General features: G+C 62.9%; 1 protein-coding gene across 1 annotated transcript; it reads right to left on the reverse strand.

Moving 5' to 3' along the window:
• Window positions 1-3,034: 3,034 nt before the first annotated feature.
• PTP4A3 (protein tyrosine phosphatase type IVA, member 3) lies at window positions 3,035-15,264 on the reverse strand. The gene is made up of 7 exons (XM_011938122.1): window positions 15,128-15,264; window positions 11,690-11,912; window positions 10,963-11,178; window positions 8,014-8,106; window positions 6,081-6,211; window positions 5,327-5,401; window positions 3,035-3,176 (listed from the first exon to the last, which is right to left on the reverse strand). The coding sequence occupies exons 3-7, from the start codon at window positions 11,065-11,067 to the stop codon at window positions 3,059-3,061; spliced, it is 522 nt and encodes a 173-aa protein (XP_011793512.1). The 5' UTR covers window positions 11,068-11,178; window positions 11,690-11,912; window positions 15,128-15,264; the 3' UTR covers window positions 3,035-3,058.
• Window positions 15,265-21,848: the final 6,584 nt, after the last annotated feature.

Here is a 21,848-nt window from a genome sequence, read left to right on the forward strand (position 1 = left end):
AAAGCAGCTTGATGCGTGTCAGCTCCCTGCCCACCAGGGACCCTTCTGCTGTGACCAAGCCAAGCCCCAGGAGACATTGGCAGGACTTGGGGACAAACTCAGGGTCAGGCCCAGGGGACAGAGACAAACTGTGAAGTCTGTGAAGCGCCCTGCAGGTGGACACCCGTCCACTCCTGGAGGCAGGGTCCCCTTGATTGGGGCCTGAGCCCAAGCCACAGCCTGCCGGGGTCCCAGGGTCCTGGGGGCTGGGCAGGCGCTCGAATTGAGGGCAGCTTCCGCCCAGGGTGGCTGCTCAATCTTCAGTCTGTCTCCAGCTTGATGCGCCACAGTGGCTGGGGGCTGATGGTGGGACGGAGTTCCCTCAGTCAGGACCCCAATGTCTCCCTCTACCCCCATCAACATCCTCAGTCCATTCAGGGTTAGCAGCAGAACCAGCCAGGCCCACCCTGGACACACTGTGGCCTGAGGCAGGAGTCATGGCTCTCTGAGCCTCAGCTGTTCCATCTGTAAAATGGGCAGTAAGACCTTTCTCCCAAGACCCTTGGAGGGATGAGTCCAGAGGCAGGTACCCTGGACTCCCAGAGAGCCACCAGGGAACCTACCTGCCGAACCTTCGACCTCGGCCTGGGGTCCACACAGCTCCTGGAGAGCCCCTCCCTGCAGGGCTCTGCCTGGGCTCTCATCCCATGCTGCCTCTGTCTCGGGATTCTGCCAGGCCAGCCACCATCCCACCGATGGGATGATTCAGACTGCACCCCCTTTCCCCTCCCGGCCAGTGCTGACCCCACTCCACACTCAGCTCAGGCGGTCCTTCCACATGGAGCATCTCCCCTACCTCCCAGCCTAGTACTCTGCACTGTGCCCCCCAGGCCCCACCTCCACACCCCCTGTAACCCTGCTCCCCAACAAACTGGAGCACCCCAAGGCCCCACCTTCATGCCCCCATTTCCCCTGCCCGCCACCAAGGTGGAGCACCCCAAGGCCCCACCTCCATGCCCCCATGCCCCCATTTCCCCTGCCCCCCACCAAGGTGGAGCACCCCAAGGCCCCACCTCCATGCCCCCATTTCCCCTGCCCGCCACCAAGGTGGAGCACCCCAAGGCCCCACCTTCATGCCCCCATTTCCCCTGCCCGCCACCAAGGTGGAGCACCCCAAGGCCCCACCTCCATGCCCCCATGCCCCCATTTCCCCTGCCCCCCACCAAGGTGGAGCACCCCAAGGCCCCACCTCCATGCCCCCTATTCCCCCGTACCCCTGAGGAGGAGCACCCCAAGGCCCCACCTCCATGCCCCCTATTCCCCCGTACCCCTGAGGAGGAGCACACCAAGGCCCCGCCTCCATGCCCCCATTACCCCATCCCCCCTCAAGGTGGAGCACCCTGAGGCCCTGCCTCCATGCCCCCTGTCCTTCAGTCCCCCCAAGGTGGAACACCCCAAGGCCCCACCTCCATGCATCCTGTCTCCCAGGCCCCCAAGGTGGAGTATCCCAAGGCCCCGCCTCCATGCCCCCTCTCCCTGCCAGCCCCCGAGGTGGAACACGCTAGCTGTAACTGGAGGCTTACCAGCCTGTCTTCCCCGCAACTCTCCTAGACTGTGAGCCTCTTGGGGCAGGGACGTGGCTACACAGGGCCAGCAGAGGTGACCCCAAAACTTGGCTGGTGGATTGAAAAAATACAGCAAACTTCACCCAACACACATTGGATTTACTTGAGTTCCAAATGTGTTTGAGGAAAGGAGAGAGTAACCATCCGGGAGAGCTGTTGCCCTTTCTCCACACAGGAGTTGGGGGAGCCAGGTCTGTGGCCCCCTTAGCCGTGTGTCAGTCTTGGAGGCAGGGCTGCTTGAGAAAGGGCTTTTGGGGTTTCCACATCTCCCCATCTTATCCACTGACCTCCTCCACACCTGCCCCAATTGCTCCTTGCTGGAACCTCCTGGGGCCCCAGGACAGAGACCACTCCTAGGCTCTCCAAACCCTGGGGCCAGCCCCAGGCCCACCTTCCTCCCAGCTGGGGCCATGCCCTCCGTGCACCCTGGCCTAGGGTGGGGCCAGCCACCAACACAGACGCTGCACCCAGGAACACATGAGCATCCGGTCCACGCCCTCCAGCAGGCCCCGATCCAGGCCTCTCACATCCAGCCCCAGGCGCCCAGGAGGTACCCTCCCTCCCTGGGCTGATGGATGGTGCCTTCCTCCACCTGAGCCACCACCTGCAGCCTTCTCTGCGCCTCGGAGCCTGAAATGTGGACACCTGGCTGGGGCAGGACAGGGACCAACCCGCCGGACACAGGCCCTGAGGAAGTGCCAAATGAATCCCAGCCCATCCTGCAGAGGACAATGCTGGTGACCCACCTCGCCTTCTAATGTCACAGTCCCGAGAACCGTCAACATGGCCACCCCGCCCAAAGCAGGGCTCCCGCCTGGGTTTCAAGACAAGGCAGGCCGGCCCCTGGGTCGGGGTGCAGGGACCCAGAACGGCCACCAGAGGGCAGCGTCGGAGCACGCGGGAGCCCCAGCCTGGGCAGCGGCCCAGCATCCGGACAGCGGCCTCCCGAGCCCTCCCGGGGGACCCCCAGGCCACCGGCCCGCCCCGCCTGATGCCTCAGCCCACTCCACACACACACGGCCACGCCACGGCTCCTGATTTATTGCCTTCGAGTGTCCGGAGCACCTGACTGCCCTGGGGTCTAATAATTTAAGGTGCCGAGAACAGGTCAGGGCAAGGGGTCGCAGAAGAGGGGCTGGGGGCGCCCAGTGGTTACAAAATGTACCCCCGCCCTGCAACAAACAGGCCAGAGGAGACCGGCCTGGGCTGGTGTGGGAGGGGGCGGGCAGGGGGTCCAGGGAAGAGGGCGCCCGACCCACCTTGGAAAGACAGAGCCACGGCCAGCGCCGCCAGAGGGAGCGGCAGAGACAGGAGAAGGCCCGGAGGCCACACGGGCCGGGGGGCTCCTCGGACACAAGTGCGCGGAGGCGTCGGGGAGGAAAAGGCCTGGAGCCCCTGCTGGGCTGGGCAGAGCAGGGCTGGGCAGGGCCACCAGGCCCGGTCAAGGTCCTGAGCTACATGACACAGCACCGGGTCTTGTGCGTGTGTGGGTCTTTGAACCGCAGCCTCTGTTTGGGCCGGTATTTCTCCAGATAGCTGAGCTGCTTGCTGTTGATGGCTCCACGGCGCTTCCTAGGAAGAGGGGGACAGGGACAGGGTTCATCCAAGGCCCTGGCTCAGCCACCTCACCTGTCCCAGGGAGCTGGAAGCTGAGAGTGCAGTGAGCTGGAGTAACGCCTTGCAGCTGGCCATGCCCCTCCCATCCCAGGGCCTTGCCATGGCTGCTCCCAGAGTCACAGTCACCCTTTCCTGGCCTCCTGCAGCTCACCCCTGCTTGCCTTCCAAACTCACCAAAGCGCCACCTCCTGCAGGCTGACTCTGGGCTCCCTACGGCCCCCAGGCTTCCCCAGATGGGTAGGACCCACCCCAAGGCCATGAGCAGGCAACAAGGGTGGTGTCTGGGCACCTCTACCATCCAGGAAGGGGGGGCTGTGAGTAAGAGAGGGGCTGAGCCCAGAATTCCGGTCCAGCTACACGACCTTCACTTACAGCAGGGACCTCGGTTGCGTGCTCACCCTGTCCCCACCATCCCTGCCACCTGGTCCTTACAGTGGGGACCTGGGCTGTGTGCGCACCCTGCCTCTGCCACCTGGTCCTTACAGTGGGGACCTGGGCTATGTGCTCACCCTGTCCCTGCCACCTGGTCCTTGACCACATACACCTGGGCTGGGGTGGACAGGAAGGCTTCCTGGAGGAGAGGATGCTGCACCCACACCTGAGAGACCCTGAGGTGACAGGTGTCCGGGGCCTCTGGAGGCTCATCCATCCCCACCTGCCATGGCCTCAAGCGTGGCCACGGGCTGGCCCTGGCCAAGGAAGTGGGAGCGGAAGTAGCGCAAGGAGTCTCTGTCCAGCAAAGCTGCAGGCACCCCGTGTGGCTCCACCATGCTCGCTTCCTCTGCCCAGTGACCGGCATGCTGGGGAAGGCGCAGCCCTCAGCGAGGCCTCCGCGTAGGGCCCCCACCAACAGACACGCAACAGGGCCAAGAAGTACCCATGCCGTTCTGGGCCTGGCCATTTCTGCAGCACCGCCCAACCTGTCCGGACCAGCACAGCCTCAGGGGCGGGGAGCCACACAGCAAAAGCCACAAGGGACGGACAAGCCCTGGCTCGGTGAGACATGGTCGGGAGAGGCCCCAGGGAAGGTGCTCGCCTGTGTGCACCCGCATGTGTGAAAGTGCATGTCATGTATGAGTGCATCCATGTGTGTCTACGTGTGCAAATACCCACTTGTCTGTATGTGCCTGTGTTCACACACACCTGCCTGTGTGTGCCTGCGTATGTCTGGGTCTGTGTGTGCACACGTGTACTTGTGTGTGTGCCTGCATGACCCCCATGCGTGTCTGTGTGTGAGCGTGCACATCCCAGGGTCCCCAAGGAGACCTGAGCACCTGCAGGCCACGCTCCCACACAGACCCACAGGGCAGGCCACGCTCTTGCACGGACCCGCAGGGCGGGCCAGCCAGTATGGCCAGGAACAAGCCTGCCTCTGGGAGGAAGAGATGGCCTCGCCAGCCAAGCCTGTCCAAGGAGTAGCACGGGTGTGTTGCACTCACGGGCAGGCACATGGTGGGCTGGGCAGGGGCAGGCTTCAGGCGCCGCATCTGTTCCTCCAGAGTTGGCCCTGCTGTCCTGGCCAGACTGCCCCAGGACGCCCTGGGCAGTGGGCAGATGGCAGCCTTCCCCAGGGAGGCCACCAAGTGACAGGGATGGGGCAGGCAAGCTGGACTGGAAGCCTCCAAGGAGGGCGGGAGGGGCTGAGCTGGAGAGCTCAGGGTTGACGGGGGGGGTGGTGAGCAGCTGGACTCAGAGCAGCTCTGAGACACTCGCCCAGTGTGAGCGCCCCTGGGGGTGGACACGGTGTGCTATGGGGTTTCAGGCTCTTGTTTTTCATGGAGGGACTGAACTGGCTGGCTGAGGGTCCTTCCACCCCTGTCAGGATGGCTGGGAAGGAAGGAGCTCCGTCTGTGGAGGGCAGGCAGGACGGTATGGTGAGTGGCCTCGCTGTGTCCCTGCGTGGCTGCATGGTCCCTCAGGGGCTGCGGTCCCCACCCATTAGAAACACCTCGGGCTTCCCCGTTTCTGCAGCAAGGCCCAGCTTGTGCTGAGCGACGCAGCCTCAGGGCAACAGAACCACAGAGTCAACGCCAACACCCTTTGTGGGCAGCCAGATCTCCCCTCCCCCAGCGCTCACAGCCCACCCCGCCACCTCGGCCACTCACTGGCGGATGAACTGGATGGCGTCCTCGTACTTCATCCCACTCTCAATGAGGGCCAGCGCCACAAGGACTGGAGCCCTGGGGGCAAACAGAAGGGCTGGGGTCATCAGAGCCTGCGCACCCCTGTCCCCTTGGCAGGGCACCTGCTGAAGACGCAGGACACGGGGGCCCAAGGGGCCTAGACTCCCCCCTGCCTGAAGCTCCCCCACGGAGGCCACAGCCTCAGAGCCCGGCCTGAGCACTGGGTCCAAATCCTGGCTCCCTCCTAGGCAACCTCTCTGCGATCTGCTGGGGGAGGGTTAAACAAGGGCTCCCGAGTGAAGTGCTAAGAGCTGGATCCGTGCCTGCTATCAACCCTGCTCGCCTAGGCTTCCCTCTGCGGATGGGGCTGTCCCACTGGTCATTTCATCCGATCCCAGCTGCCATTCTTCCTCCCGTTCTCCCAGCAGGGGTCTGAGGCCCCAGCTGTGTGGGGGTGGATCTTTGTGTCTGGAGAGGGGGATGACAGCCCTTTCCTGAACAAGATGTCGGGATGGTTACAACCACGGCAGGAAGAAGTTGGGTTAGACTTTGGGAAGCACTTCCTCTCTGTGATGCTGGGAGAGGACCAGTCTGGGAGCCCCAGCACTTGGGGCACGGGCCTCCTGGGACGGTCGCATGGACGTGTGTTCAAGACCCACATCCAAAAGCGAGGCTGTCAGACCATGAGATGCCCAACCACCTGACACGGTGAGCCCTGCCCTGCCCCGACACTCACCGGCCCAGGCCCGCCACGCAGTGCACAGCCACGCAGCTGCCGGGGGCCTCACAGAACTTGGCCTTCACCAGGCTCAGCCAGTCTTCCACTACCTTGCCGGGCGGGGGCGCCCCGTCGTCAAACGGCCAGTCCTGCGGAGGGAAGCGACATGAGGACCCCCAGCTGCGGGCGAGTGGAGAGGGGGCCCTGGGGCTCAGGCGAGAACAGGGAGCTCTGAGAGGCAGAGGGTACGAGCCCATTAGGGTGGGGGCAGCAGACCCAGAGGACACACAGGAGGCGTATAGCTTGGCCATGGGCACCCCATGGTGGGTGCTTCAGACTCCTCCTTATTCCCTGTACACTGCAGCTGTCCCCTCCTCCAGGAAGCCTTCCTAGACCACCCCACCCCTTTCTGAGTGGAGCCTCGTCCAGAGTCACACAAATCCTGATCCCCACACCTGTCAGCCCGAGCTCTGGTTCTGGGGTCACAATCCCTCACGCCTGTGTGCCGGTGGCAGCCTGAGAGGTTTTGGGTCGCCTGGTGCAAGAGGTCTAGTCCCCCGTGGTGGCATGCAAAGACGGCTGGCACGTGCCACACACAGCCCAGGTGCCAGGAAGGATTGAAGACAGGGTTATGGGGCGAGACAGGGCCCATGTTTCCAAGGGCACTCGAAACAGGCGGTTCCACGGGACCCCGGCCCATTGTTCCTGGGGGTTAGTTTGGTCTTAGAAGATGACCTGTGCTTCCCACTGTCCCGTTCCCCAGCGCCCTGGATCGGTGGGCAAGTGAGTCTTCCTAGGGGAGGGCCCGGGCCAGAGCGCTGCAGTAGGAATGGACACATTTCAGTCTTGGGAAAGAGAGTTCGTGCAGGGCCGTGGGACTGTGCCAGGCCTGGGGCTGTCTGATGCCAGGGAGAGCCCGCTGGGCCCACTGAGCAGACACGCAGCCCTTGGGGGCATCTCACCCCTCCCCAGCCTCCAGGCAGGGCAACTCCTAGAGACAACTGGTCTGCACGGCTACTTACGTCTGACCCCAATCCCTCCCACTGCTGTGGAAGAGGAAGGAGGGTGTGGGTGCACCCCACGCGAGAAGCGGGGACACGCCTCACCTCCCATTCTTCCAAGCAGCCCCGCTTTGAGGTGAGGAACCCAAGGCTCGGAGTGACCCGCAGTGTCACAAGGCGGGGGAGGGCAGAGGCGGGACGCAGCCCAAGGCCTGTCTGACCCCAAAGCGCCAGCACTGCCACCACTCCAAACCGCCAAGCTGAGGTTATGAAACAGCAACCACAGCCAAAAGCAGAGTCCTGGGATGAAAAGCAGTGACTGAGGGGTCACTCAAGCTCCGCACTGAGGAGACAGGCCCGGATGCAGCTGGGCGGGCCTGCACCAGGGGGCAGTCGTCTACCGGGCTGGGGGTGGACCCCCCTGCCCTGGGGCCAGCTCTGGGCCTGCAGCTGCTGTGGCCCCCCCCGCAAGGATACGGCAGCAGAACCGCCCCACACCCCGCCCAGACCTGGGTCCCTAGGGCCAAAGGAGCCAAGGAAACTGCCCAAGGGTCCTCCCCAGGAGCCTGCTGCCTGGCAACAGGGCCGCAGCCACCCTGGCAGAGACTGAGATGGACCCAAGACAGGACGGGAAGAGGGTCTGAGACAGGTGGAGGAGCCCACCCCCCATCTTGGCCCATGCACCAAGCATGTGCCACCCCTGCCTGGCGAGCCAGGCTGGCCCAATCTAGAGACAGAAAGATGGGGTACACAAGGGTGACTTTCTTGAGGTCACAAGGTCCAACACCCTGGCCTTCCCTTGATGTACCCAGACACACACGTGGCCCAGGCACAAACATGTCCGGGGCTGCCACAGGAGGGGCACCAAACCCTCTGTGCAGGCCCAGAGCCCCCACCCCACCCTCCCCTGGTGGCGGCAGCGAAGAGGGTCCCCGCGGCGCGCGCCTCACCACGACTGTGATGCCATCCTTCTCCAGCGGCGTTTTGTCATAGGTCACTTCACACACGCGCACCACGGTGGTGGCCCCGTACTTCTTCAGGTCCTGGGGGAGGGGAGGACGGAAGAGGCAGGGCTGGGCTGGGCTGGGGCTGCAGGGCTCAGGGAGCGGGACCCACTCACCAGGGCTCCCAGGGCACAGCTGTGTCCCCCACCATCACCCAGGACTTGGACATGCCCCTTCGGACCCCTCGGGGTGGAGCCCTATCCCCTCAGACCTCTCGAGGTGGAATCCTGTCCCCTCAGTTCCCTGGGGCAGGGGCATGGTCCCTGAAGCCCCCAGGGAAGGGCATGTCACCCTCCAGCCAGGCAGACCCTGATGCAGTGAGGTCCACCAAGAGTGGACTTCAGGCTCCGCCACTGGTCAAGGTGGTGTCTGGGTGTGAAAGAGCCTGTCCCAGGTCCCTTGGGCCACTCAGCAAAGGCAAAGGTGTCCCCACCTACATTCATGGTCACCGGCAGCTGGGACCCCAGCTCCCCAGCACACCACTCCCTCCTCGGGGGTGCTCAGGACCCCAGATCTACCAGCAAGGACATTTCTTCCAGAAAAGCTACTTCCAGTCCCGCAGCAGGAACTGGACCCCCCAGTCCACATGTGAGCCCCTGCATCTGAGCAGCGACCCCAGCTGAGCCGCAGGGATGGGTCCAGTCCAAGGGGACTTTGGGGTCTAAGAGGGGCGGGCGTCAGCTGGGGCACCTCAGAGCAGGGAGGGTGGGCATCACTCAGATGGCGGCCAGGAGGGAGCTGGGCCCTGCACGCCAGCAGGGAAGCCCCACACGACCAGGGAAAAGGTCGTGGTAGTTCACAGCCAGGCCGACATTTATACCCCCACTGCGGGGGACCCACTTCACGGGGGCCACGTGTGAGGGCTGTTCCCACCCCACCTGCTCTCGCAGCTATTTTGGGAGGGGTGAGGAATCAGCTGCTGGGTCTAGCTGGTCACGGGACGGGGACCTGGAACACAGAGAGGCCAGCACCCAACTATCTGAGAATGCAGGGAGCAGGCGGGGTGCTGGGCTCTATGGCCGTGGGGTACCTCAGAGGCCCTCTGCACCCTCAGCAGAGGGAACGGCCACCCAGCCCAGGACTCAGCCCTGGCCCTGGTCACAGGTTGAGCCCTTCCTGATCCTGGTCACACACTGAGCCCTGATCCTGGTCACATCCTGAGCCTTGACAGTCACACACCTGTGAGCCCTAATCCTGGTCACATGCTGAGCCCCAACCCTGGTGACACATTGAGCCCTGATCCTGGTCACATACTGAGCCTTGATCTTGGTCGCACACTGAGCCCTGATCCTGGACTAAGCCTTAACCCTGGTCACAGGCTGAGCCCTCCCTAACCCTGCTGACTTACTAAGCTCTAATCCTGGTCACACACTGATCCTTGATCCTGGACACACACTGAGCCTCGATCCTGGTCACATACTGAGCCCTGTTCCCAGACACACACCAAACCCTGACCCTGGTCACACATGAGCACTGATGCTGGTCAAACACTGAGCCCTAACCTTGGTCACACACTGAGCCCCGATCCTAGACACAGACTGAGCTTTGACCCTGGTCACATACTGAGCCCTGATCCCAGACACACACCGAACCCCGACCCTGGTCACACGTTGAGCCCTGATCCTGGTAAACACTGAGCCCCCACCTTGGTCACATACTGAGTGCTGATCCTGGACACACTCTGAGTCCCAACCTTGGTCACACACTGAGACCTGACCTTGGTTACAGGCTTAACCCTGATCCCAGTCATATTCTGAGGCCTGACCCTGGCCACTCATGATGTTCTCGCCAATCTTTCTTGTACATCCTGCTGTTATCTCAAGGGTCTCAGCTGTGAGAGGGACAGCCATCTTCTGTAAGGCACCTGGCTCAGTGTCCGGGGTCCAGGCTCCCTGATGGCAGGGTGCCCAATGCATCCTGCTGCTCTACAGTTCTCAATACCCTCTCATGCCCAAATTCCTGTTTCATTATGACAAGACCATGATGGCTTATCTCATGTCACAGGGGAAAGGACTCAGTCATAAATGACCCTGCACACAGCTGCAGCCTCTGACACAGCTGGCACAGCCAGAGGCTGTCAATGGCCCCACACGCCGCCGCAGACTCTGCAAATGGCCCCAGGCCTGCAAACAGCAGGGCGCTCTGCAGAGGCCAGGCTCCTCCAGGAGGCCACGCAGGTCTCTCCAGACTCCACTCCCAAGATAGCTTCTGTAAACGCATCTGGTCCCATCTGCCAGGGTTGCCAGTGGCAGGCATCTCTGCTGGCTCTCCAGGGCACAGCGGTCCCTCCCTCCTGTGGTCAGTGCTGACCTTTGCTCAGTCCCTCCTCACATAGAGATCTGGGTCCTGAAGCCCCCTGTCCAGCCTCGTCTAACCTGAGGCCTCACCCAGAGCCTAGCAACGTGTGGAGGCCTGGGCTAGCCATGGAGCCGCCCTGCATACCTGTCCCCCGTCTGCCTGTTTCCCCATTAAGCAGCCACTTCTCATACCAGGGCACCTCCTGCCCGCTCAGCCTATGCACAGAGGTCAAAAGGACAGCAAAGGGCTCGGGAGGGCCTCAGCCCAGGCCACGGCTGAGCACGCAGAGCCTGGCCCATGTATCCCCCCACCTCACCCCCTGCCTCTATCCACATGGCATGGAGTCCCTCCTATCACATGCCAGCCCCCTGCAGGCCTCCCAGGGGACCCAGCTGATCCCCCGACACCCTCAGCCCCGACTCCCAGGGTACCCCCATGTCCCTTCTCCAGGATCCTGCCACGGGGACTGGGCTTTGCTTCAAGGCTGTGAGCCCTGTCTGGCCAGCCGGGGCTAGGGACCCCTCTCGGGAGGCCTGAGGCAGCTCGGCTTCCCAGACACCTGGGCCACGTGCCTGCCGCACCTCTGCCTGCACTCACCTCGATGAAGGTGCTGAGCGTGGCGTTGCTGGGGTTGTGGGTGATGAGGAAGCGCATGTGTTTGTAGCTCACCTCCACCGGGGCCGGGCGGTTCATCCGAGCCATGGCGCCTCCCGACGGGCCCGGCAGGGCAGAAGGGACTGCACAGAAGGCTGGGGACACGTCCTGAGAAGTCCCCACGTACCCCCCAAAAATGAGGAGAACGAGATCCCTGTGCTTGTCCAAGAAAAGCGAGATTTAAAAACCCACCCCCATACCCCGCACAAATATTGTGCAAATACTCAGGTGTGGGGGAGGAAGCTGCCCAGTGCTTGGATAATTAAAAAAGAAAACCCAACTCTTAAAAAAGAAAAGAAAAAAAACAGCACCCCCACCCCACCCAAAGTAAAGCGGGCAACTCCAAACTCCTGTCTCTCACAGCTGGATAGTCATAAAGAGGCAAAAAATAAAAAGAACAACCAAAAAAACCTCAGCAAAGAAAACTTAAAAGCCCAAAGAGAATCCGGCCGCCAAGCAGCGTCCAGAGCTGGACCCCACGCTGGGGGCGCCCTCTCCACATCGGTGGATGGGCAGACAGCCCCCTTCACTCAGAGGTGGCCCCAAGCCCCCAAGGGCCAAAGGAAGAATGAACTTGAACTGAACCAACTCCAGCAGCCTTGAACCAAGGGTCACGGGCAGCGGCCGTGGGGACAGCGGCCTCTGACGTGCGGGGCCTCTGTCACGTTACCCCATCGGGGTACGGTGAGTCCTGGAGGGGGGCAGGGGGCTCAGGCGGTAGAGCTGGCCCCAGGCGGGGCAGCAGAGGCCATCGGCAGGCGAGGGCAATGGTGAGAGCCAGCAGCGCGGGGACTCCTCAGCAGCAGGCGCGGCGAGCCTGGGTACAGCAGTGCTCAGGGCTGGGCCCCGTGGCCCACTCCATGAACCCCAGGCGGGTCCGCAGCACACAGCATCTGGGGGGAAAGATGAAAATGAATAGAAAGGGGTCGCAGGGGTTCATGCCTACCTCCCACAAGGGGTTCATGCCTGCCCTGAGCCCGCAGTCACAGGCGACACCTCTCCCAGAGCGCTCCTCCTGACCATGCTGAGGGAATGACCCTCTTAGGTCTGTTTCCTTATGTGGGAGCACGAGGACGCACGGCTCCTGCCAGGACTGACCCAGGGCCTGGAGGCGACAGGGCAGCCACCACACAGCCAGCAGGGCATGACAGAGGACAGAGGGGGACAGGGATTTCAGGGACACACACACCCCCGAGGACACGGTGAACCCAGCACAAAGACGATGGGTCCCTCTGTGGGGACATAGGCCGAGTTCCCCTAAGAAGCCTGAGCCTGGCCCCTGCCCACCTGCTGTGATCTGTGGAACCCCCACCCCAGGACAGCTGCCCTCTCCTCTTCCGATTCTTGGCCACTGCGAACATCTGAGCCCAGGTCTCTCTGGGTGGCCCATCCTCAGGGAATGGGGCCCAGACACTCAGTCAGTGCTGCCAGTACAGGGAGGTGAGGGGCCTGGCCCCACATGCGGCCGTGGGCCACCCTAATTGCCTCTTGCTTTCTGCAGTCTCCTGCCTGTCAGTAGCCCCCTGCTCACCGGTGTCCCCCCGCCACTGTGTCTCCGCTGCTCACACAGGGCTCAGCCAAGCTCAGGGGATAAACAGGCCAGCTCTGCCCCTCCAGGAGCTCGCGGAGGCGGGGACAGACCACACCAACAGGCCAGCCACCAGGCACACATGCCAAGGTGGTGACAGCACAGGTGGCCAGGAGTGGGTTCACGCCGTAACAGGGCCCTGAAGAGGGAGGCTGCAGGGGGGCCACAGCAACCCGAAGCACCTCCACACCTGCCTCTCTCCCTCTCTGGGTCTCACAACCCCAAAGCTCCCGGGCAAGGGGGTCCCAGGAGCACACAGCCGCCTTCCCTCTCTACAGAAGGGCTGGGAGACCTTGTACAAGGTGCCAGCCTCTGTGTTACCCCATTAGCACAATGAGGGGCCACACAAGTGACCTAAGCTCCCTCCGGCTATGACCCAGCTGTTAGCAGACTCTCCAGCCCCCTAGACTTAACCCAAGCCCGGCCCTGTCACTACTGTCTACCACCCATGGAAAGGCACTTCAGGGTCCCTTGTCCAGCAGAGCCCTCCATTCCCCAACCCACCCCCTCTCACCTGTGCTCCTGCCCCAGCCCCAGCACCCCTTCCCAGCTGCCCACCAGGCAGGCTGGGCCCTTGGAATCTCAGCCCAGGTGCAGGGAGGGCTTGAGGCCTGGGCCCCTGGACTCGGAGGATGGCTGCATGGGACCGTGGGCTCCTCCTTGCTTGCCCTCCACACCCTGGGTGGCAGCCAGTGCTCACGGGCTCAGAGCAAGCGCCACACCTCAGGCTCTGTCCATTGCGTGGTTCTGGGAAGGTTAAAACAGATGGTGGGTGTGGTGGCTCATGCCTGTAATCCCAGCACTTTGGGAGGCTGAGGCAGGTGGATGACCTGAGGTTGGGAGTTCGAGACCAGCCTGACCAACACGGAGAAACCCCATCTCTACTAAAAACAAAAATAAAAAAAATTAGCCAGGCATGGTGGTGCATGCCTGTAATCCCAGCTACTCGCGAGGCTGAGGCAGGAGAACTGCTTGAACCCAGGAGGCAGAGGTTGCAGTGAGCCGAGATCGCGCCATTGCACTCCAGCCTGGGCAACAAGAGCAAACCCCCCCCCCAAAAAAAAAAAACGGATGGTGGGGTGGGACCTCCAGCAGGAGGTAAAGGTGGAGACAAGGATCCTGCCCCTGGTCCCGCCAGCCCCCACCCTGCCCAGCTGGAGGGAGCACAGGCTCTGAGAGTGGGTGACGGAAGCCACCATGTGCTAACAGCACACAAACACCTGGGTCCCTCCTGGGACGGCAGGATGTCCCTGTGCGCAGGAGCCGAGTTCATGTTTACAGAAAGAAAGGAGGAAAAGCGCTGGAGAAGCCACAGCATTGGGCCTCTCCCTGAGGGGCTGACCAACCCCTCACGCCCACAGCTGCCAAGGACCTGGGAAGACCCCACAGGCAACAGCACATGGCCTGGCCCTGCTGCCCAGTGGCCCTAGACAGGTCCTCAGGGCTGCAGGCTGCTGGGAGGGAGGAGGCTCTGAACCACCTCAGGGGTCACAACCCAGGCTAGAATGGGGTCGGGGTCCAGGGAGAGGCTGGACAAAGCTGGGCTGGGGTCTTGCCGCACACCCCACTTGTCTCTGCACCCTGGAGCCCCTACCCCTGCCCCAGGTGATAGCAATGATGCCCTGGCACCACTGTGTGGCTCTGCCCTGCCTGGTGGCTGTCCCCCAAGGGAGAACACCCCGCCCTAACCGCACGCCCCCACTGAGGTCACCAGGTAGGGCCCTGAGAGCAAGGGTTAAGGATCCCCAGGGATAGGCACTGAGAACTCCCTGAAGCCAAAGCCTCAGGCTTCCCATCTGCGAAATGGGGACAGGTTGCCCGTGCCTCCGTGTGTTGAGTCGCTACCACCCCCACCAAGCCCGTGGCCCACAGCACAGGGACCCACTGGCAGCCATAGCCCCTCCGAGTTCCCTCCTGCTACCGAGCCCCGCAGCACCCTTCCCAAGATCGGCTCAGCCTCCTCGGGCCAGCAGGCTCAGAGCCCTCAGCGATTTCCCAAGACCCTTTAAGGAACAGTCCATCCTTGTCCCTGCTGGCCAGACGAGGAAACAAGCCAGGGAGAGGAGAGGACATTCCCGGCCAGGGCCACACCAGGCGTCCAGTTAAGTGGGTTCTCTCTGCCTCAAGTCTAGGAGGCAGGAACAACACGGAGCCCCTGTACAGAAGAGGAAATCGAGGTTCAGGGAGGCTACCACCCTCCTTCCCGATGGCACAGCGGGTTAAGAAGTTTGAATCCAGGCCCCTTCAGAGAGGGCCCCCCTGTGATACTGGGGAAGAAGTCTGGCGGCCCGGGGCTCAGTGGGTCTCAGAAGTAAGGCTGCGCCGCGGTCAGGGCTGAGGTGGGCGCTCTGGGGAGTCCCGGGGCAGCTGTCGCGGGTGGGGTCGTGGTAAGGGGCGCGGCCCCCTCCCTGGACGCCAGCGGGGCTCCCGCCCAGCCCTCCGGAGGGCGCCACCTCCTCCCCGGCGGGGCTGGGGTCCCGGAAGGCCTGGGTCCGCCGCGTCCCCACCTGCCAGGCTCACCCGCGCCGCAGGCGTCCCGCCGCCTCCATACGCGCCGGCCGGGCGGTGCCCACGGTGCTGGGCCCGGGTCGGGGCGCCGCCCCTCCGCCGCGGAGCCGGCTCCAGGCGCTGCCGCCACCGCAGCCTGCGGCTATTTATAGTGCCCGGGCGTCACGTGGGGGGCGTGACCGGCGGGCGACCCGGCTGCCGAGGGCTCCCACACCTGCCGCCTAAATATAGCCGCGCCCTGCCCGGGAAACAAAGGGGCCGCGCAGGGCGGGCGCGGGGAAGAGGAAGCCCGGCCAGGAAAGGGAAGTGCGGGGCGCGGCGAGGGCCGGGGGCGCTGCAGCCCGGGACCGCTCCTTCCTCCCGCCGGCCGGCCCAGCGCCCTCTCCCGGTGCCTGCCCTCCCTAGAACCGCGAAGCTCCCCCGGTCCCCTCACGGGGCTGCACGGGGCTGTGGGCTGGGGGTCCTGAGGGCAGGAGCCGCCGCCGGGCCGCGCTCCTGGTGGGGAGGCCTGGAGGGAGCACGCCCAGCTTTGGAAATGTAAATGCGGCCCCGCTGTGCAGGTGCTGTCCTGCACCCTGAGGAGGAGGGCGCCCGAGTCCCTCCTGCTCAGACCCCCTGCCCAACTCACCAGCCCACGGCCCCGGCACTCCTCCATGTGTTTACTCAGCACCTACCGTGTGCCAGACACTACTGTCCCCTCACTTAATCCTCACGATCCAGCTGTGGCTGGCTACGCTGCTCTCCCCTAGTGTACTGGTGAGGAAACTGAGGCACTGAAACGAGGAACATACTCAGGTAACACCGGCAGGCAGGATTCAGCCAGGGAGAGGGCTCCACAAACTCCGAGGCTGGGCACTTCCGAAGAGGCGTCCCCTCTTCCAGGAAGCCCTCCCAGACCCTCTCAAGCAAAAGCCTCCCTGGGACTCCTGGCTCTGCCTCCTGGGAGCATCCTGCCGGGAACTCATGTGCTCCCCAGACTATAAGCCCCAAGGGTGCAGCTGGCATCACGATCCACTCTGTGCCTGCCCTGGCCACCCAGAGCAGGGTGGAGGGGCATGGGTGGCACCCCCAGCACAGGGTCCCTGGAGGCCTGGCCTTGCTTGCAGCTCTCAAACAACCTGGTCCCTGCAATCTGAGGTCATCAAGGGACCCTGCTGAGAGCATGACCCACTCTCCCCCTGCCAGGCTCTCCCCACCCAAACTTCCAGACAGCATCGCCATCAGCGTGACCCAGCTGTGCTGGCAACCCTCATCTCCTCCCGCCCCCAGGTGGGCAAGCAGACCAGGGAGCCGAGGACAGGAGGACTGTGCCCAGTCTGAAGGGACCCATGGGAGCCCCCACCCAAGGGCGCACCAAGCCAGGTAGCCCTGCCTGCCAGCTCATAGACCCCCAAGGGTGTGAGCTCCCTGGCAAGGACACCCACCCATGTGGGTGCACCCAGCACCACAGGGAGACACTAGGCTCTGACTCCTGCCCAGTGCTCTCAGCTCACCACTTCCAGCAGCATCTCCGTGAAGGTCCAAGGCAGGAATGGGTCAGCTTCAGGGACTCTGCCCCACCAGTCTCCAACCTCAGCCACTTTCTAAGGATACCAGGCTAGACACTGCATTCCCCAAGCAAGGCACCAACACCTGCCACACTGCACTGGTGAACCACAACAGCTCAGAGAAGCTGAGCAATCCGCCTGAGTCACACAGCCAGAAGGCAGAGGAACCACAGTTGGAGCTGGGTCTTGCTGCCCCCCAGAGACCCTGCTTATCCAACTCTAGCCCTCTGGGAGAGACGACCTCTGGGGTAAGCTGCTTCTGCCACCCCAGCCTCAGTTTTCTTATCCATAAAAGGGTCTCAGAGTGAAAGTTCCCATGAAGCTCTGTGATGCTACAACCAGACAGAGCCCATCATGCCTCTGGGGCTACAAAGGTGGACCCCGGCATCCTCATCGCCCCCACCCGGGCTCCACCCCCTTGCCTGGGGCCCTGTGGCCAGGCCTGGGGGGCACCTGCTGCAGCTGGCACAGCCCCAGGCCTTTCGGAGAAGTCTATTTATATCCGGGCAGGAGCCGTTCCTGGAATCCTCCCAGAGCGAGCCCAAGTCCGCCCATTGCTAGGGGGGCCAGAAGGGTAGACCCGAGCAGGCCAAGCTCACGCCTGATGCACTAGGATGCCTTCCCAGAGTCCTCCAGGCCCCTGCACCCGGCAGCTCCAAGAGCCCAGCTCCCTCACTGCCGCTCCCGCCATGCCATCGTATCCCCTCTCCCCAACCCACCCCATCCCATCCCCTCTCCCCTTGCTATGTGTCCTTTAGAGCAGAGTGTCCCAGGCCCCAGGGAAGGCATCCCAACTGAAGGAGGGTTGAGAGGTCCTCAGTTTCACCCCACCTCCCACACAGGCCCTGGCACCAAGAGGGCTCCCACTTGTTTGTGGAAGGAACAAATGACCCAACGTTCTGGGCAGAGGTCCAGATCTGGGAAACATCCAGAACCCATCACAGAATCTCGACCCCTGAGGTCTAGAGGAAACTCAAAGGTCACCTACGCCACACCTAAGCCCCAGCTTGCACACCTCTGGTGATGGGGACCTCACTACTCCTTAGCATCCCTTGTGCCCTCCACCTTCAGGCAGCCTCTCAAGCTGTCCGTCCCAGGCCCCCTCTCTGGTGCTTCTGAGCAATCATAGCAGGGACGGGGACCAGCAGGAGGAAAGCCCCTGAGCAGAAGCCCCAGGATGGCAGGTGATCTGGAGGGTGGGAGGTCAGGGAAGGCTTACCTGGAGGAACTGACCAGGAAGGAGGCAGGCATGCTCCTGATGCCTGGAGTCTCACATCAGGCTACTACCCCGACTCCCTGTGTAACCCTGGGCCAGTGCTAGTCCTCTGGGGCCCATGGCCGCCTTTACAAATAGAGACACTGCCAGAGAGGAAAGCCACCTTCCGAGATGGTGTCAGCTCCAAGCCAGTCATGGGGTGCCTGGCTGCGGCCTGGAAGCAGAGCTGTTGGGCACCGGCTCGGGTTCTACCCGCTGGGCATCTACAGATGAGTGTGGGCTCCAAGGACACAGCCCTGTGCTCAGCCACTGCCCCTCTGGGCCACACACAGCTTTGACAGTGCCTCCTGGGGCATGGCGCTAACTTGCCAACCCAAGAGGCCTGCCCTGCTCCTCCTGAAGCTGCTCACATGCCGCCAGCCACCAGCAGTGCCCAGGCAGGCCAAAGCTCCACCACAGACCTGGGGGCTGTAACCACTGCTTCCACAGGCAGGTGGGTAGGTGGGCACCTGGCGAGAGCATGGGCCCACTCATGGGGCTCCCACTCAGGCTGCCACTGGGCCCCAGGCACCCAGCATCAGGCAGGCAGCAGGTGATGCCCACCAGGCACCAGGAGCCTCCCAAATCTGTGGCCACTCAGGCCCTGCCAGGCCCACCTGGAGCCTCCCAAGCTCCAATGGCGCCAGGAGAACCACCCAGTAATGGGTAGAAACCTGACCCCAGGAGGTGCTTAGTACTACCCTGTGGCCTGCTGCAATGACCAATCCCAACCCAGGACTCAGACCCTACCCCCATAGCCCAGTGCCAAGCCCCAGCTCCCCACACCTGGACTCAGCTCGGCCAGCCTCACCCCTGTGGGCCTGGACCGTCCCCTAATGGAACCAGGGATGCCAGAGGAAAGGAGCAAGGGAGGAGAGGTGGCAGGGGGAGGACGTAGAGGAGGGGGACAGTCACAGGGAGGGGTTCTGACCCCACTCACAAGGTGGCACCAACCCACTGCGGTCAGGACTGGGCTCTGGTCTTACAGGGCCTGGGGTCAAGGCCAGTGCTGTCTGTGACTGTTTCTCCCCTCTGAGCCCTGGTTCCCCACCTGTAAAAGGTATGGCAAGCCCTGGCTCACCGGGATCTTGAGGGGACGAGGAGACAGTGGACACTGACAGCTGGAAGACAAGGCCTCTGGCAGCAGCTCAGATGAGGAAACTGAGGCACGGCCAGGGGAAGTGTGACCCCAAATGTGGCCATGCAAACCCTCCAGGTACCCCTTCTGCCACCCTAGAAGCCCACCTGGCAGCAGAGCAGGTAGGGCATCTTCCCTGCCTGGGGGTGTGACACAGCCAGGCCCCACTCCCAGCCCCCCTCACCCTGGCCTTGTCATTCCCCCAGCACCCCAGCCCCCCACCTGCCCTTCCTGGGGGCAAGGATGGGGGTGTCAGTGGTTGGAAAGCATCCCAGCAGCCACTGCCAGCCAGGCCACCTGTTGACACCACACGGTGCCACACTCCGGCACACAAGGCCTGCATCCTGGGCTACCTGCCCTGCACAAGGCCCACCACCCACCTCCCCATCCCTGCAGGGGTGTCCTGCCCTCTACCCTGCTCTGCACCCTCCTGAAGCTCAGCAGTGGTTCTGAGCCTCCCCTACCCCCACCCTGGACCACAGGACTCCCACCAACGAGGACTGGAGACCAGGCAGTCATCCATTCATTCATCCGTTCATTCATCCAATTTGACAGATATGTACTGGGCACCTTCAAGGGCCGGGTGCTGGGCTAAGCTTGGAAGATTCAGGAAAGAAATGGACAGAACCAGCACACAGCCCGCCCACCTTCTCCTGCCCTCCCAGGTGGGGTTGCCCAGTCACCCCCCACCCCCTGCCCTGCCAAGCTGCCTCCCACACTCCCCGGGCGAGTGGGCCAGGTAATGACAATATCGTGGGTTTCCAGGGAGGGGTCTGAGATGCTGGCATCTCTACTGAGTCGGGGGTCACTTCCTCCCTGGAGCCAAGTCACTTGGTTCCTCAAAGAGACCCCATGCCAACCTGTGCCTCAGGTTCCCAGGCTGTCACAAACAGGGTTAGAAGGTAGGATGCCTGGCTCACAGCGGAGACACTGCCATGGCAGGCAGAGCAGCTCCCAGGGCCGTCAGGCCTCCACTCCCCCTATTGTCCCCAACCATCGGCCTAGCAGAGGCCTCCATAAGCTGCCTCCACAGGGCTGCCCACCTCACCTCCCAGCCCACCCCCACAAGCTCCCTCCCCACCTCCTGGCCTGGGTCATGCCCTGCTGCAAACACCACCTCCTCAGGGGAACCTTCACTACCTAGTAACAGCCACTCCCTGCACCTCGGCTTCCTCCTGTCAAGAGGGACAGCAACCGTCCCTCCCTTACAGAGTTATCGGAAATAAATGGATTGGGGCATGAAAAGTGTTCAGAACAGTGCCTGGTGCTGCCTGTGTGGCCCCTGTATCCCTGAACCCCAGAGAGGATGCCACCCCTTCTCCTCTGGTCTTGGTCTGGGTCCAGGCAGGAATGGGACACTCAGGCCTGGGTGTCCTCCGAGGCCACAGTGAGGCCCTGGCCGCTGCCTCCCTGACCCCCACCTCGCTGTGGGCCCAGGTCTCAGGGCCTCTCACCCACGTCATTATGCCTTCTCCTTGTCAATGTCCCTGACACCCCCAGGCAGCTCAGGACCCCAACCAGAGAACCAAACGGGAGAGCACAGATCTGCCCCCAGAGGGCCACCACTGGGCCAGCCCTGCTTCTACCATTGAGGCCCCAGGGGCCCACTGGTCTCCCCACCTGGTTGGGGTCTCTAGTCTACCACCCCTCCCATCCCCCACCCCCACCCAATCAGCCAGCCCAGCCTCCTCACCAGGGCAGGTATCAAGGGAGGTACACGTATCCTTGTCTCTTGAAGGCAGCTTGATTCACGTTTGGTAAGTGTGCAGCCCACCTCCAGCCCAGACTAGACTTTGGGTCAAGAGCCCACGTCATCTGCCCACCCACCTGACAAGCCACCCCCCTACAGCGAGGCCTGGCACAGGACTGGAGACACAATGGTGGTCCCCACCCTGCTGCTTCTCACATACTTTCCATGGCTCCCTATGGCCTACAAAACCAAGTTCCAGCTTCTCAGCCTGGCCCACTGGCCCCTCGGCCCTTGCCTCCCTCACAGGTGAGGAGGGGAGGGATTGTAGGAGTCACACTCCAGGTACCCTTTTCTCTCTCCCCAGAATGTCCCTGGACACACCTCCTCATGCTCAAGACCAGACCAGAGTCCCTCCTCCTCCAGGAAGCCTGCAGGTACCCTCAGTGCCTGGGTCTCCCCTACCACGTTTCCATTCATACATGTACCTGCCAAACATGCTCTGGGCACCAGGCCCCATGGTAGGTGCTGGGTGGGGGTCAGGGGTGAGCAAACCCCATGAGCTACCCTCAGAGGGCACTGGTTGGGTGGTCAGTGGGGGCGGGGGGACACACACTAACCAGGCAAAGGATTATGGCAACAGGAAGCGGCATGCGACCCACAGAACCATTGAGTCCCGTCCCTCCTGTGATTGCTGGGGGGGAGGTGCGCAATCACGGAGGCCTCTCTGAGGAGGTGGCCTTCAGGTAGGGTGAGATCCTCCCAGAGGGTGGTATGGGCTCCCAAGATGGGGAATGGACCAGACTCCACTGAGCCCCACGAGCCAGCACACATCAAGTCTGTTCCCACTGACATCTCGGAGCCCTTTCATGCCCCATGTTCCATCACCCCCGCCCCCAAGAGTGCTGTCACCCCCACCAGAGATCCAAGCCTCATGAGCCCCCTTTGACACAGAGGCCAGCCGGACGGGGCAGAGCCGCTGGAAACCAGGTTTGCCAGTGCTAAGCCCAGGGCTCCTTCTCTTCCACCCCAGCAAATCCTGAGAGCCTCATCTGTTCAGAGCCCAGGGGAGGCTGACGACGCACGAGCAGCCTGCAGAGCAGCCG

The sequence above is a fragment of the Colobus angolensis genome, unplaced genomic scaffold, assembly GCF_000951035.1.
Source record: "Colobus angolensis palliatus isolate OR3802 unplaced genomic scaffold, Cang.pa_1.0 Scaffold17, whole genome shotgun sequence".
In the NCBI taxonomy this organism is placed as follows: domain Eukaryota; kingdom Metazoa; phylum Chordata; class Mammalia; order Primates; family Cercopithecidae; genus Colobus; species Colobus angolensis.

What these genes read in the sequence shown, in the direction of transcription:
- PTP4A3 (XM_011938122.1), bottom strand. Translation starts at nt 11,067, where the DNA reads ATGGCTCGGATGAACCGCCCGGCCCCGGTGGAGGTGAGCTACAAACAC. An exon ending in TGCGTGGCGGGCCTGGGCCG is followed by an intron (nt 5,402 to 6,080) that starts GTGAGTGTCGGG and finishes GTTTGCCCCCAG; the next exon opens with GGCTCCAGTCCTTGTGGCGC. An exon ending in GCCATCCAGTTCATCCGCCA is followed by an intron (nt 3,177 to 5,326) that starts GTGAGTGGCCGA and finishes CCCTCTTCCTAG; the next exon opens with GAAGCGCCGTGGAGCCATCA.